Source organism: Mastigoproctus giganteus, chromosome 3 (assembly GCF_048544385.1).
Source record: "Mastigoproctus giganteus isolate SK-2022 chromosome 3, ASM4854438v1, whole genome shotgun sequence".
Classification (NCBI taxonomy): domain Eukaryota; kingdom Metazoa; phylum Arthropoda; class Arachnida; order Uropygi; family Thelyphonidae; genus Mastigoproctus; species Mastigoproctus giganteus.
The window spans coordinates 19,362,015-19,380,005 of NC_143577.1; the positions used below are offsets into that span (position 1 = coordinate 19,362,015).

Genomic DNA, 17,991 nt, shown 5'->3' on the forward strand with positions numbered 1-17,991 from the left:
CATTGGTTCACACCTGGGTGGTCACCCACAGTGTGCTTGTGGATGAAGGTTATACCCTGGATTACCAACATCCCACCATCGTGAAGGTGCAAGCAGAGGGTTTGGCTGTCAGACTGTCCGGACTTCGCCGAAATTGGGTCCACCACTGGTATGTGTGTGTGTGTGTGTTTGCTAATGCTGTATAAGCTTGCCTTCTTGCATCATATGTCACTACTAATAAACTGATGAATAAGGAAAAGGTTATATGGCTGATACAGTATTTTTTTGTTTGTTTGTTTCTCCCGTTCTAAATTCTGATTAGTAAATTTGGTTAATGCGAAATTGAACAATTTTGATAAGAAATTCCAATGACAAGTAGCGAATGTCAAAGTAGAGGAAAATCATGTTTTAAATACAGTCAAATTTGGTTATTATAACAAGCACAGAAATAACAAGATCAGAGCTGTAATGAGCAAAAAGCCATAATGATTTTAATTTACACATATTCCCATACAATCTCTCTCTGTTATAACGAGCATACTACATGGATATACCAAACAAATTTTGGAACTATGCAAACATTCTTAATCGAATGTTAAGTCGAAAAAACCCAATTCTTGGAAAAGACAAAAATGAAAAGGGCACCTTAGCTTTTATGACCACCCACATCGCATCGGATGACCTTGTCCTTTCGGGGACTGGGACTATACAATAGTGCAGTGGCGTTCTGCTTGTCGCATTACCCTATTTACAGATTGTCTTGTATTCCCTGAATCATAAATTTATTTTGGTACTTCTAAGAACTTAGTATGCATTTCGGGACTTCTAAGAACTCTGTATGCGGAACACTTTACTGTCATTTTAAATAAAATTATTAGAAACAAACCTTTCCTTTGGAAACATGTCTACTAACAAAAGAAAGTTTCTCTCGATTCACGAAAAAGTTGAAATTATTTGTGTATTAGAATGTGGTGCAAAAAATGTTGAAGTGTGTAAAAAGTTTCTTTGTCCTCTTCAACAGTATCGACATTGCAGAAGAATAAACATATTTACATATCGACACTGGAAAAGAACATAATTGATAAAAAAAAAAAAAAAAAAATTGTAGAAAGTGAGAGGTTACAAATGCCGATGAAGCATTGCTTCAATGGTTTACTACAAAAAGAAGTGCTGGATTTTCAATACACGGCCCGATCTTGAATGCCCAAACAGAAAAATTTACTAAACAATTTGGACGCGATGATTTTGTATGTAACAACGGCTGGTTGGATCAATTTAAAAACCAAATACAATATAAATAATATGTAGGTATATACCAATATTATTTTTTCTCTCTAATATTTCTTTTGTTTTATGAATATCTTTTTATCAAGTTATTGAGAATTAAAAGGAAAAAAAAAAATAGGAGGTAGATTTTAACTCATCACTGATATAGTGAGTAACGGTTATAATAAGGAAATTTTATCGGTCCCTTGATGCTTGTAATAACCAAGTTCGATTGTATTAATAAAGATGCACATTCAGAACGCACAAAATCCAACAAAATGATGAAGTTGAACATATAAATTATAAGTTTAAATGTGCTTCTTTAATGACTTACTATGAGCATTCATTGATAAATCTTGCTTATTTTTAAAGTATAAGAAAAAAAATTTCAAAGACAAGTGAAAGAGTATTTTGCCATAAATTCCTAAAATGTATCACATACAAAACTATAATTAATATAAAGGAAAATCCACTGAATTTAACTTATATAAGGAGGGAAAAAACTTTTGGGGTCAGTTATGACCCCAAAAACTAGTGGGCTCAGCTATGACTTCAAAGCAAATGCTGCTAACTTCTGTCTAGAAAATTTGCAAGAAAAGCTATTGCTTTCTTAACCTTTCTGATTGTAGACAGTTTACTGGCAATATACACTATATCTGAACAAAAAATATGGACATATACACACAGGTAACTGCAAAAAGGGCTTTTAATTCAAAATCCTAATACAAGGACAACCTTTGGCCTGTATGTCAGGCAAGAATTAATCTTCATTCTTCCTACAAAGCAGGTGCCAGAACCAGTTTGTAAGGAAACTGTTTTGCCATAGCATAACCCTGTGCCCAAATTCATCACAGTGTCCAATAAGGTTTAGGTCTGAAAGTCTGAATTGGCCAGTCCACTTTTTTAACACCAGTATCCACAAATTAGTCCTGTATTACACAATGTGCTGTTATGTTGACAGAGCCCATTTCTGCAGTACTGCCATAGTGTAAACGGCCTACTTAGACATTGTGCACATGTGCAAAATGTCCAAGTAGGCCATGGTTTCAGGCCTACTTGGACATTCAAAATGTCCTACCACCAGCAAACCAAATCTGGTATGGTTTGCTTTCAGGTATTACTACCAACTAACCACGTCTAGTCTTATTTATTCAACAAATTTGTCATAGTTTGAATATTTTGTTGTATAATATGTTTTGAGATTATATTCTTTACATACATATCCATTACTTCAGATAAACATAATGGTTTATCTTTATGTTCTATTAAAAAAATTGTCTGTCCATTTCAGTTGAAATGCTCATCTTTCATAAACTACTTTTATTTTTCTGAGTTCACAGTGCCAAAAGAGGACAGCTGCAGCCTGGACTTATGAAAATAAGCACAGAATGAAGCACAATAAGTTGAAATGTTGAGTAACAGATGCAACCCAAACACAAGTCACAAAATTATTCATGACCAACTGATTTTGCACTGATGGGCTACTTTAATAACATTATTTTACAACAAGCACAGGCCAGATACAGTATTTGTGCAAGCCTTGGTTGACCTACAGAGCTTGGACTGCCCGCCCTTGAATTAGAGCTAAGTGATTTTGAGCCACTTACAAATATGTGTTTTGCAAGTATGTGGTAAAGTATAAGGAATATAAATAGCACAGGTACCTGGTTAAATTTTGAGCATTTGCATCTGTGTGATTTCTAGGTTAATTTGACGTGTGCTATCTAATGTTTATTGCCCTCATTATTAAAATGAAAAGAATACTGTAACACAACTTAGTAGTAACTCTGTTACATGAGTCACAATATAAATATAGCAAAATAATGCATTTTTTAACCCTGACTCTAGCCAATGGCTTTAATAATGAGGATCCTGAATGCCCTGTGTCTTTTACCTCGAACATTGAGAAAGACTGTTCTACATAGGCTGGTCAGTATGGAACAGAAGTAACTAATATCATTTTTAATCAAATAACATCATGAAGGTAAATCTCTTATTCACTGTAAATTCTAAAGCACTACTGTGACCAATTCTGGAACTAATTATTCTTTTGCAGAATAATTAGTTCCAGAACTTCTTCCACTATTTATAGAACTGAAACTATCGGATCTTTAAACCACCGGGCATTATTAGCATCCTAAATGTCGTAGAGTTAAATGCATATTTCGAGTTTTGATGTTCGGATTTCATTCAACACCTTTTGGACACATACCTTCAATGCTTTATGTACACAAAATATTCAGTTCAATTTATTCACATATTCAGCAGGAACCTGACTGTGAAAAGAAAAAATACAAGGTAAAGTGACTATAAGTTTTGCATAAGGATGTATATCATCTGGTAGAGTACAGGAGCTCAAAAATCTGCTTTCCTATTCACCATTGGTAAATAACTCTTGAACAGCAAACATATTTTAGCTTTACTGAATACAAATTTAAAAATAATAAAATTTTAGGTTCTTAAGTGAAGGAAACACAAAATCCACATGATAAATATATTTTACTGAATTTCCTGGGAAATTCAAATTCCTCTAACCAGTACACTGACAGATAAACATTTTTGGACCATGGTTCTCAATTGTGGGACTCTGTCTTCAGGTCAAAGAGAAGACTGAAATCTTAGTTTTTGTTTTGCTGAATTGAAGTACAATTAAGCGAAAAAACTAACATCATGAACTGTTTCGAGTTACACAATAAAACACTAAATAAAAACTTTTTGTTTAATTTGGGGGAAGAAATGATATTTTGACCAAACAGTAATGTCAAAAGTTCAAGTAAGATTTTTAGTACTTACTATCAGAAGAAATATTTCGTGCTGTCATTGTAACAGATGGAAAAACAGCTGAACCACCTGCAGCTGCCCAAGCTGCTGCAGCTGCAGCACTTGCAGCTGCTGCTACTGCAGCACGAGCTGCGCGAGCTAGTCCTTCTCCAAATCTAGTATTTGTTGAACCAGTTGAACCAGCTGTAGTTGTTGTTGTTGTAGTAGTTGAAGTTGGCATTTCAGGAAACTAAGGAGAAAGTTTCAATACATTTACTGTTCATAAGAATTTAATATACAGGGTATCTATAAATTATCCACATGATTATGAAGCTTGATTAAAATTTTATTGTAATAGGTACTGTAAAAGTTTACTTCACTTAAAGCAAATCAAAAAATTTCTTATTACAATTTCATATCACACTTCAGCAAACCTCCATATAAGCACCTTCTATAGCATGTAGAATGTCAAGATGGTAGCCAATTTCATTCCAAGTGTTTTGAAATATCCCTTGAGATTTAAGTCAATGCCTGTGCAATTCGGTCTTTTAACTCTCTAATGTTAACTAATTTATTTTGCATACCCCTTGTCCTTTACATAGCCCCATACAAAGAAATCCATAAGTTTGATATCTGGGGAATGAGGAAGCCATGGAATGGGAACACCCAGGCTGATCCATTGGTTGGGAATTTTTTTTATTGAGGAAATCACACACATGCAAGAACTTGTGTAGTGGTGCCCCATCTTGCTGAAAAAACATGTAGTTGCATATCTTGCAGCTGAGGTCAGCTATCAATTCAAGCAAATCTAGGTATTTGCAGAATTCAGAGTATTTTCTTGGAAGAAAAATGGCAGGGTCAGCTGGCTGAGGGATAGTGTATGCAACACATTTACCTTGGGACTATCACATTCATGTTCACAAACTGATAACTTATATACACGATTGTTGCATATGAAGATATCCCCATATGCAATAATTGTGTCTAACTTTCCCAGAAGGGTTGAATGTTGCATCAGCAGTGAAAATGACATTTTCCAGAAATGTGCTGATCTTTGTCTGTACAGTTGAGAATGTGAATAGCAAATTTCTCTCATTGTGGTTTCCTGATTTAAGTATAAAGTTTCAATCCCTTGCAAACCAGCCCATGCAATGCTGCTTAGAGTATTTATGGCTGCAGGCTTGCTTGGTATAATTCACAACTTAGCAATGCTACAGGAGAGTATACTGCCACATATTTATAATTTGTACTCAATAAAGTCTATTACTTTCAATAGGATAATGCACTGCTACATTACCTCACAGTTGTGAAAAATTTCCTCAATATGCTAAGATCTAAACCATGTCTCTCACATTGAATGGCTTCTGAATAGCTCTCAGCATAATAGCTGTTTTAGAGTGTCATTATTTGAATTTATGCTGTTGTTTCCTATACTATGTATGTATACATTGTAATTAGTACAAACAGCTTTTTTTATTCAAATTGATTATTATTTCCCTATACTTACATATTATTATATTATTATACCTGCAATGAGTGTATGATTATTCCTTATAGAAATTATATTGCTCAGTGATCACTGAATTTTGACCACCCCATCCCTAATGGACTACGCACATAGCTCGCAGTAAGAAGCCAAACAGCTGTGTACACTAGAGAAGTGATAATTTGCATCTGGTCATGCAAGTCAAATTGATAAAGTAGCAGTTAGGGATCATAGTAAAGATATTACAAAATTTCAAAAGGGCACGATTATGGGAGCTTGTGTCTTGGGGACTTCCATATCAAAAACAGCATGTTTTGCCTGTTGCTCAAAGCCCACCACAGTTAAGGTGCATAAAGAATAGTGTCAAATGGGTCAAACCTCCTCCCACCATCAGAACTGCAAAGGATTATGCAAAGTGGTTTTGATATCACAATAAAATCCCGGGAATGCAAGAATGATATCCCAAATGACAATGCACTGCCCACTCACACATGAGGTTCCACAGCTGATGACCCAAGAAACACCCTGCCCTTCAATGATTGTTCATAACAGCAAATGCTGTCGTGTCGACAACATGGACTGGAAAGAAGTGTTGAATGAGTCCAATATCTGGTGCAACATGCCAATGGATGCCGAGTATGTGGCACAAGAAGGTTACATTGAGATTATATACCCACTATCCAAGGAAGTGGCAGTGTTTTCTTAATATGGGGCATGTTTTACTGGTAAGAACTAGGACCCCTGGTAAACCTCTTGTGAGACCATGTGCACTAATGTCATGTTGCATTTTTTCCCAGACAGAAATGGGCTCTTCCAAGATGATAATGCATTGTGTCAACAGGCCTGCACTGTGCATGAGTGGTTCTAGGAACACAGTGAAGATATCACACATCTTCATTGGCCTCCAAATTCGCCTGAATTAAATCCAGTTAAACATATGTGGGACATTTTGAAATGGGAAATGAGGTGTATGGACATGCAACTATCATCAATTCCGACACTACTGTGGGAAGACTTGCAGGCAGCAAGGCTGCAGATCCTAGAGATGCCTTAGACATCTGTAGAATTAATGCCTAAGTGAACAGCAATTGTTATCTGTGCAAACAGTGGCCCAACTATTAGGTAAGTAGTCACAATTCAGTGATCACTGAGTGTATATTAGTATTAGCAATGGCCATATGGTGCAAGGAAGCCTATGGCCTATGCTGCACTAACCAAAAAAAAATATAATAATAATAATAATAAAATTAAATTAAAAAAAAATAAAAAATAATAATAAAAATATTAATAACTAGGGAGCTTCGTCCCTGCTCACTTTGCTCGCCAACCCCCACGCACGCTTTTCTACGTAAAATTTAAAGGTATGATGGAGTAAGTCAATTCTTTTCTACATAAAAGATACCTGTTGAAATGCACTGATGTTCTTCTTCCCCTTTTTATTCCCATCCTTCAGCTATCTCCATCACTAATGCTGCTTTTTTTTTCTTTTGTTCTCTGTCAGGAAGCTTAGGCAACCACTGATGGAGAGCAGCCAGGGTACTGTGGACAGCCTGGTTCACCTCCCAGTGGTGGTGGGCAACATGAAGTCCCACTAAGGGCCCTGCGGCCAAGAAGCCAGTGCAAACAACAGAACCCAACACTAAACTACACATGCAATGCACAACACTTTTCTGGTTTTACAGAGGTTCCGTATTTATCACAAGGGTACTAATGGTGTAGATGTGGGAAATCACAGGTGGTGCCTTACCCAAACACTATGCCACTATGATCAATATCTAATCAGGAAATGACCTATGTAATTATTTACCTGTGCATTTGTAGTGATGTAACTGCCTCACTCACTTGTACCACGTGACCCACATCTCTTCTCCCACTGGCTATCCCACCTTGCGACATTCTCAAGGTGGCATAAATATCACTATGTAATTATTTACCTGCGTTTACATAGGTCACTTAGAAAAACGCCTATTGCTTCGGGTTTCATAATGTATGAAGAATATTGTTGCACCTGAAAGAGCAGAACCAAAATATTTACAAACTATACAAATATTTAAACTATTTACAAATACACAAACTATATCGGGTCTCTCCTTCAGCTGACATTACAATGGAACATCAAATGATGCCGCGTGTTGTCATGTATTACAGAGTGAGCACGTGCAAAGGTTGGAGAATGTTATTGAGGCAGTTGTCTTTCAATGGACGACAACAATGAAATTATTTACCTGCACATTTGTAGTGATGCAATTGCCCCGCCCTCTTCTCCCATTGGTTTGAATAAATATCACTAGGAGGAAAATTTTTTTAATGTATAGAGAGATTAATAAGAGAAAAGGAAATGGACAACCTATGTGTTTTCCTATGTGTTTTGTAACTCGCTGGCTAAAATAAAACTTCCTGCAATCCAGTTTAAATATCCCCCCCCCCCAAAACTTGAAATTATGGCCCCTAGTTCTAGAATCATTTATAACTGTGAAAATTTTATCCACATTCATTTTGCTTATGCCTATCAGAGCCTTAAGCACCTCAATCAAGTCTCCTTTAAGGTGCCTAGTTTCCAAGCTCTGCAACTCACACATTCAAAGTCTTTCCTCATATGGATGCCCTTTTGCCGATGTCACCAGGCGAGTTCCCCACCTTTGAACCCTTTCAAGAAGCACAATGTCTTTCTTTATGTTTCAAGTCTCCATACTTGAACACAGTATTCCAAGTGTGGTCTAACAATAGTCTTATATAATGGGATTATGACGTCCTTATCTCTACTAGCAATTGTTCGATAAAACATCAATAGGACACCATGGGCCTTCCTTGCAACCAGTCAGAAAACTTTATATATGGAACTTTATATATGACCGTATCCTCCACTACCGTCTTTAGTTCAACTCCACCAAGTGTATAAGTTACTTTGGGGTTACTGTTCCCCAAGTACAATACCTTACACTTTGCTGGATTAAAGCATAGCTGCCATTTTTCTGACCATCCCTGAAGTCTATCTAGGTCACTCTGAAGACACTCTGCTTGGCAACGATCATTAACTACCCTACCAATCTTTACATCATCTGCAAATTTAGGCATCATGCCCTCTATCACTTCATCGATATCATTTATGAAAATCAAACACAACAGTGGTCCTAATAGTGATCCTTGGGGAACTCCACTTCTTACATCAACCCAATCTGAAGAATAATCATTTATCACAACCCTCTGCCTTCTGCCCTGAAACCATCCAGCTATCCATCTAAGGATTTTCCCTGTGATTCCAATCTATTCCAGCTTATAAAGCAACCGTTCATGTGGGACTGAGTCAAATGATTTGCTGAAATCCAAATAAACAATGTCAAAATTATTACCTAAGTCCAACTTTTGAGTGGCCCTGTCAAAATAGCTAACCAGATTAGTTAAACATGATTTTCCCTTTACAAAACCATGCTGAGTTTGGAGTGATCCTGAATTCGATGCTTGTTCATAGTCTCCATGATTTTCCCTACTACTGAAGTTAGACTAAACGGCCAGTAATTTCACACTTCTCTAATCCAACCGAATCACTCCCGAGTCCAGTGATGCTCTCAAAATTAGCCTCACTGGAGGTTAATTTTGATTCAATGCACTTGCCGCCACCCTTAAGATTATAGGCTATATGCCATCAACCCCAGGAGCCTTACTGGCCTGTAGGCTCGAAAGTTTTTTTCATTAAATAAACATGTGAAATCTCAACATCATTAATTACATTTTTTTCAACTTCACTCCCAGGTGCTATAACATAGATTATAGCATTATAATATACATTATAATGCACTTGCAAAGTAAAACCCTTGGTAGCCTGCTGTGATGGATTCTTCGGTACCATTTAGTAATATAATAGAACATTTATTTATTAGAACTTAAGTGAGTTAAGCTACAAATGGCATTTATAATTAACTATATAATCTTGTCTAAAACAAATTACATTTCAAATTCACTCTGGAATTTGTTCTTTAACAAAACATAGAAATTCATTCATAGTCCAACTCTGAATTCACCATACAAATTTTGGAACAAACTTTTTTCTTATATGTTTTCTGAATATTATTACTGACAGAAATGCAAGTTGATCAACAAGTATCTTCTGTCTACTCAACTCTCAAATCCATACAGGTTTGTGGATTCAGAAGTAATAATCTTTCATGTTTAGGATTGCTATTTACAAAAAATAAAAATAAAAAAGTCTCAACTGGTTAACAAATCAAAAGCAATATTATTCTCTGAATGGAGTGACTGGCCAGTCATTTCTCAGAAGCTGAGTCTGATGAAGCATGTTTGGAAAATTTTAAGCAGATGAATTCTGGCAAAGACTGCTATTTCTAAAATCCTCCATATAAAGGTCTGGGATTTACTACCACAAGGCTTAAATCATCATCCTGATAAACAGCATGAGAGCCTGTGTGAGTTTTACCTGTTAGGGCAATCATATGACCTAAGATGCATCTGAATTATACTGGGATGGCCCCTCCAGTTATGGACAGAAATGTTTTATAATTCTCAAATATTGTGGCATATTTCTTTTCATACTCAATATAACTGAATTTTATAACTCTTCCATAAATATTTTGTAGAACTCCAAGCATTTATTTTCATGATATTCTCAAATTTTGGATGCTAGGAGAAACTTTTCACTTATTTTTATGTTAGTTAAATGAAGTAGAAAAAAAAAAAAAAAAAAAAATATTAAGACTGGCTTATAAACAAGTATTGTGTAGTTTGACTTCTAAACTTCTAAAGAACCTTTACAAAGAGAAATATTTTCATTCTTATATGAAACAGTAGTCAAATATTTCTTGACACTTAAATTAATTGTACATTTTTATGAAAAAACAAGAAAAGACCTCACACAATGGAAAAAATCTAACGTTACCTGTGGTTGCTGACTGTCAGCTACATTATTTACAGCAATGCCAGAAGGGCTCCCACTTCCACCAAGAGAAAATGGCAAAATAGGAGAGCTCTGTGATGATGGTACAGCACTGCTATTACCACTGTTATTGCTGCTGCTGTTACTACTACTGCTGGAAATATTCCTCTCTTGTCTTTCTTCAGCCGATACTAGTGGAGTATTTTCACTATCTTCAGCATCAGTATGCATAGTTGAACTAGATACATTCCTGTTTTCATTACTACCATTTCTCTGTAAATAAAATTAAAAATAATGAATTAACATCAATTTAAAATTAAGTATGATGTTACATAAACAAGAAATACACACCACTCCAATGAATGGTGTGTGTTATTATCGACTATTTTTCTTTGGCAAGTATAATGACTATCATAATTTTGCATTGTAAAAATATTATCAATGGGTATCACTGTGCTCTTACTGAGACTAAGGCTGAGTACTCAGCCTTAAGCATATGGGTATATGCTGACCTTGCTAATACCTTTTTAAATTATAAACCATGACCTGAAAGGCAAATCCACTATGCATTTAAAATCCAAGACACTGGCGGGACAGCTGTTTGAAGCTTCCTACTTTTTGGCTGGTAGGTGGTCTCTATTTATTTTATTTATATATATATATTTTTAAGAAGCTAGTACAAAAAAGATGTTTGCTCATCTGCTTGTTATGCTCAGCAAGGGCCGACTTAAATTTGACAGTTTGCTTTTAAAATACTACTTTTGAAACTTATTGAGAAAAGTCATTTAACTAACTACAGCGTAGTGACATTCAATTCAGATTTTGTGTGCTGAGACAGAGAGAGACTACTGGCAAAAGAATGAACAGAAAAAGTTTATGCTCTTAAGTGGGAGGTTTTTTTTTTTTTTTTGTGCATAATGGTCTGTAGCTGCTGTTGCTCCGTAAAACCTCCAATAACATTAAGTGTTTTCTTTTTCTTGTAAATTTGCGCTTTTTTTTTTTTTTATGGAAAATATATTTAATTACTCGGCTATTTTTATGTTTCGTATCTTCCCTGTTAAAATATTCCTATCGTGGATATCTAGTTAGAACATGCACTTACTATTTAGGATATATTGATCCTTAGACTTTGTCTACAAAGAAAAAAAATGGAGGAATAATTGTTTCTTAGAAATACAGATGGAATATATTCTAACTATTTTAGAAAGTTTTTTGTATTTTTTTTTTTTTTTTAATTTTGGAATTGTCGTTTATGGAACACGATAATAAGAACTACCTTTTATAATGAAACAAATATATAAATAAAAAAAAAAAATTTAAAATACATATATATATATACGTTTAAGTAACAAACTAAAATTACATGGCACCCTGGTTGAAAACTACTGTGATATAATAAAGAAAAAGAAAGGGATGTAAGTAGATGTGTATTAATGGCAGAATATCACATTGGATCATCAACATTGTATGAGAAACATTTAGAATTTACTACAAGTTCAGAACCTAACAGTAGGATAGAAAAAGTTTTAAGTTTTCAAAATTAGAAAACTTAAGTGCTAAATGAGTGGTTTTATTAAAACGATCAGTATCATTTTAATAATAATGGAAGGTATGGTTATATCAGGGTCAATGATTATTGTCAAAGCAAAAGATTTTGAAGAAAAAATGGGCATTGATACAACAACTGCCCTTACTGATCGACAGTTAACTAAATTTAAGATAGAACACGGAATTATAAAATTACACATTGCCTGAGAAAAACAGTTTGCTGCCACAGAAGTAGGAAAAATGCCCTCTACATTTAAAGCAGACCTCATTTGAAAGGGATCAGCTAGAAAATAAAATTTTGTTTCCTTTTTTATGTTTATATACTAGAGCATGTTTATAGTTTTTATGTTTACATATTACAGGATGTTTACATTAGCATTAGTACAGGCATACAATGCAAGAAAGCAAGCTTATGCAGCATCATGGAAAAAAAAAAAAAAATCCTCCCATTTCACCCCTCCATTTGATCCAAATGCCTGTCCAGCTCAGCCTTAAATTTATTTAGGCTATCAACTTCCACAACATAAGATCGAAGTCTGTTCCACTGATCAACTACCCACTGGCTAAAGGCAAACTTCCGCACAACTATTCTTCTACAACTGCCTTTCCTCAATTTGAATCTGTGCCCCTTCAGGTTCTTAATCTGAGCAAGAGCAAGAATCCCATCAGCATTCAGCTTGTTCAAGCCGTTCAGGGCCTTATACACCTCAATCAGATCACCTCGCAGGTGCCTACTCTCCAGGCACTGCAATTTGCAGAACTTAAGCCTTTCTTGGTAAGAGCACCCCTTTGTTCCCCTCACGAATCTTGTCCTTCTTTGTACTCATTCTAGCTACTCTACATCCTTCCTAAAATGAGGCCTTCAGACCTGTACACAGCACTTTAGGTGTGGCCTGACCATTGCGTTGTAAAACGGGATAATTACCTCCCTGTCCCTGCTAGCAAAATTCCTATATATCATTGACAAGACTCCATGATCTGCCCTGGCAGCCTGTCTGCACTGCTCAGCAAACTTCATATTCGACTGCACAATTACCCCCAGGTCTTTTTCACTTTCCACTTCCCTGAGTGTAGTATCACACAGTTGGTACGTTTCTCTTTGGTTATTGCTACTCATATGCAGTACTTTGCAGTTGTCAATGTTAAACTTCAGTTACCACTTCTCAGCCCATTTGCCCAACTTAACTAGATCCAGCTGGAGTAGCATACTGTCTTTACTGTCATTAACAACCCTGCCAACCTTTGTATCATCTGCAAACTTCAACATTAAACCTGATATACCTTAATCAATATCATTGATAAATATACAAAACAACAATGGGTCCAACACCAAACCCTGGGGAGCTCCACTAATAACATTTGTCTACAAAGAGCAATGTCCATTTATTACCACTCTCTGTTGTCTCCCACTCAACTATCCCTTTATCCATTATAGCAACTTACCCTTAATGCCACATCTCTCCAATTTGTACAGCAGTCTTCCATGTGCAACAGTATCAAAAGTTTTCCTGAAATCCAAGTATGTGATATCAAAATTATTTTTGGCATTCAGTTCCTTTGTGACCACATCATAGTATCCAATCAAGTCAGACAAGACCTCCCTTTAACAAACCCATGCTGTGTCTTAACTATTTCTGCAGTCTTGTCTAGATGATCCTGCAATGCTTCTTTAACCAGTGATTCCATTATTTTCCCCGGAACACAAGTTAAACTAACTGGACTATAGTTACTTGTGTCACCTTTTGAAACCCCTTTTGTGAATTGATGATACATTTGCATACCTCCAGTCCATGGGGGACCTCTCCTGAGTCCAAGGAAGCTCTCATAATTATGGCTAAGGGTTTGCTTACTTCCTTTGCTGTCTCCTTTAATATAACTGGATAGATCCCATCCATCCCAGCTGCCTTTTTTTTTTTTTTTTTTTTTAACTACAATAATTTCTCCTCCACTTTGCTCTCAGTTATTACAAAATCACTTAGCTCCCTGTTAGAGTTTGATAAACTTCTGACACTCCCCTCATTGAATAACTCCTCATGTGTGAATGTAGAATCAAAATACTCATTCAGTTTATCAGCTACCTGAGCATGATCATCAATAGTCAACCCATCTGAGTTAAGTGTTATGTTTTTTGTGCTTTTATGTACAGCTAATACAATCACTTGTATTGTACAGCTAATACAGGGGCTTAGAGGGGAACAGGTATCCTGTGTGTTATCAGACACTCAGCCTAAAACACTGATGGATCCAATATCTCTCTATTACAGAAGATTTAGGAGAAGTCCGGTTGGCCTGCCTCCATAAAATCCACTCATGCACACCTTCTCGATGGTAAGCCCTGTTATGTCACGTAGGTGGCAACGAACGTGTACAGTGGTTCTCTTCAAGACGCCTGGTCAGCGTGAAGAGGAAAAGACCAAACCCTCCAGCAATGAGAGCACAACAATACAAATGGCCCTCAGTCCCCAGCAGCTTTCACTCTCCCTCTTACGGCAGCGAGAGGATCAGAGTGGAAGCAGAGGGTGCTAAGAATCTCTAGGTACGACCAGGCTGCCATGCACGGAAATTGAACTTGGCCTGTTATAACGTACGATCACTCATCGGTGAAGACAGGATATTAGAGCTGGAAAAGGAATTAGAAAATGTGAATTGGAATATCATCGGTTTGGCTGAAACAAGAAGAAGAAATGAATCACTTATAAGTTTATCAAGTGGAAATCTGCTGTACACCAATGGAAACAGTGAAAGGAGTGAAGGTGGAGTTGGGTTTCTGGTCCATAATGATTTTAAAAACAACATTTTGGAATTCAAAAGTACATCACCAAGGGTGTCAAGACTAATACTCAAGATTTCTAAGAGGTACAAGCTAACGATTATAATGATTTATGCACCAACATCGAGCCATGATGATGAAGAGGTTGAAGAAATGTACACTGAAATTGAGAGTCTTCTAGATGAGCAGAAAACCCACTACACTATTATTATGGGGGACTTCAATGCTAAGGTTGGAAAAAGGCAAAACAGCGCAGAAAGAGGAACTATAGGAAATTTTGGAATTGGTGAAAGAAATAAAAGAGGTGAAAGACTTGTGGAATTTGCAGAATCTCAAGGAATGTCAGTAATGAACACTTTTTTCAAGAAAAGGGTGAACAGAAAGTGGACATGGAAGAGTCCAAATGGATTAACAACTAATGAAATCGACTTCATCCTCACTAACAGAAGATATATTGTGAATGATGTTACCGTCCTGAATAAGGTAAATGTTGGAAGTGATCACAGAATGGAAAGATGTACACTTGATATAGATGTAGGAAAGGAAAGGAAAAAACTGACTCGAGTAAATAATACAAAGGTCTTTGAAATAACAGAGGAGGAGAAAAAGCAGTATGTACTGGAACTTAAGAACAAGTTTGAGCTTCTGCAGACTGCTCAGGACCAAGATATCGACGAGGAATATTACAACTTTCTGAAAGTGATAAAGCCCAAGAAACCTATAGGGAAACAGAAATCCAAAGAAGAAAAAATTAGTCAAGAAACACTTGTCATGATGAACCAAAGACGACAAATGAAGAGCAAGAAAAACACTGACAGCGAGGAAATTGAGTATACTGAGTTATGCAAAGCCATTAGAAAGAGACTCAGAGAGGACATAAGAAGATTTAACACAAGAAAAGTAGAACAAGCATTAAGGGAAAACAAAGGATTTAAATCAGCAGCCATGAGCAGTAATACAGAAAGACAAATGATACTGAAACTGAAGAATAGCGATGGTGTACTTATAAACAGCAGAGAAGGCATAATTCAAATAGCAGAAGACTACTATAGAGAACTATACAAGGAGCGAGGGAATGATACCAGCAGTGGGGAAGATGGATTGCAAAGTAGCAACACATACGACATACCCGATATTCTTCCTGATGAGGTAGAACATGCATTGAAGAAAATGAAGAATCGGAAATCCCCGGGGGAAGATGAAGTTACTGTAGAGTTGTTAAAATTGGGAGGAAGAGACATAACACAAAAACTGGCAAGGCTCTTCACAAAGTGCATTAGAAAAGGTGTGATGCCTAAGCAGTGGAATAATGCAATCATAGTTTTGCTGCATAAGAAAGGAGATAAATCAGAAATTGGAAATTATAGAACAATTAGCTTGTTATCCCACATCTACAAGTTGTTCACAAGGGTCATTACTAACAGATTAGAAAGAATACTTGATGAGAATCAACCGAAACAGCAAGCTGGCTTTAGGACAGGATTCTCAACTATGGATCACCTTCACGTAATATCACAGCTAATGGAGAAAGCAAATGAATATAAAACACCATTATGCCTGGCATTTGTGGATTATGAAAAGGCATTTGACTCCATACAGCATAAGGCAATGTTTCAGGCACTGGAAAGACAAGGCATAGATACCCCATATATTATGATTTTGAAGAAAATATATGAGAGTGCTACCTCCTTTATTAGACTAGACAAAGACAGTAGCAAATTTAAAACTGAGAAAGGAGTTCGACAAGGAGACACAATATCTCCGAAGCTGTTTACTGCTGCCCTTGAGGAAGCTTTCAGAAGATTAGACTGGTCGCAGAAAGGAGTCAATGTGAACGGAGAGTATCTAAACCATTTACGATTTGCAGATGACATTTGGTTATAAGCCACGATCCAAAGAATTAGAGGAAAATCTTAATCAGTTATGCACAGTTAGTAAGTTAGTAAGGATTTTGGACTAAAGATGAATATGGCTAAAACAAAAGTAATGATGAACAAGTATGCCATGGAAAGGGAAATAATGATTGAAGGAGCAGTAATTGAAAAGGTGGAGTCATATACTTATCTGGGACAAGTTATTAGCTGTAATAATGATAAATGGCTGGAAGTGAAGAGAAGAATAAATTTTGGATGGATAGCATTCAGGAAATATAGTTCACATACTGAAGAGCAATATCCCAGTTTGTCTGAAACGTAAAATAATGAATCAATGTATACTCCCCACCATGACTTATGGAAGTGAAACTTGGGCACTCACCAAAAGAATGGAAGAGAAGCTGAGAACTACACAGCGAAGAGTGGAACGAATTATATTGGGAATCAGACTGTTAGATAAGAAGAGAAACACATGGATTAGGCAGCAAACTCAAGTAAAGGACATTCTTATCAAAACTAAAGAACTAAAATGGTCTTGGGCAGGACACATAGCTTGAAGACATGATGACAGATTGACTAAGAAAATAACAGAATGGTACCCAAGAGGAGGTAGAAGAAAACCTGGAAGACAAAGGGGGAGATGGATAGATAAAATTCATGAGTTTTTGGGTAGTAAATGGATGGCCAGTGCTCAAAGAAGGAACTGGAAAGTTGCTGGAGTGGCATTCATCCTGCAGTGGATTGAAAGTGGCTGATGATGATGAATACAATCACACATTCTTAATCTCTATTTCTTATTTAGCCTCATTATTTCTGCATTAAATATATTAAAAATAAAACTCTCTAGATAATGGAAAAATCAAAATAACAGCACCTTCAATCCCTGAAGGTGCCGTTATTCTGAAAGTCTATTGTATATAGATTAACTTAAGATCAAAAAATAAGTATTCCTCCTTATTTTTAAATTTTAATTCACTGGAGTCCTGCTAGTCCGAACTAATTGGGACTGAGCCCTGTTTGGATTAGCAGAATAACTGCAATAATGCAAAAGCAAGCAGTAAAACAGGTCTGGTTTATTAAGGAATGAATGTATAGTAAGCCTACTAGCGTTTGTATGCGAGCGTGACACACCGGAAGCAAATCCTCCCCCTCCACTCTATGACTCATTGCACGCGACATTGTCCATTAAACGTGAATGTTTAAATCTTCACTCTACATTGCAGTTTAGTTTAGTTCAGTCTGCTGCCACAATGGTCACGAAACGGAAACACAACGTGTATGCTAAAAGATAAGCTGGAAGTTTTGAAAAGGCTGGAGAAGGGTGAAAGTGCAACGAAATTGGCAATAGAGTTTGGAGTGGGCAAGGCCACAATAACTACTGGGAAAAAAAACCGCGCAAAGATCGAGCAGTTTTGTACCT

The 17,991-nt window shown here is 36.3% G+C and overlaps 1 protein-coding gene across 4 annotated transcripts in view; it reads right to left on the reverse strand.

Annotated features, from left to right (window-relative positions):
- The window catches only part of LOC150087771 (large proline-rich protein BAG6), a 321,988-nt gene that overhangs the window by 168,459 nt on the left and 135,538 nt on the right, over positions 1 to 17,991 (reverse strand). For all 4 annotated transcript variants that reach the window (XM_090369196.1, XM_090369195.1, XM_090369194.1 and 1 more), the window contains 2 exons: positions 10,383 to 10,652; positions 4,039 to 4,255 (listed from right to left, as the gene is read on the reverse strand). In XM_090369196.1, coding sequence (XP_090225322.1) covers positions 4,039 to 4,255; positions 10,383 to 10,652 — 487 coding nt within the window. The remainder of the gene's footprint in view (positions 1 to 4,038; positions 4,256 to 10,382; positions 10,653 to 17,991) is intronic.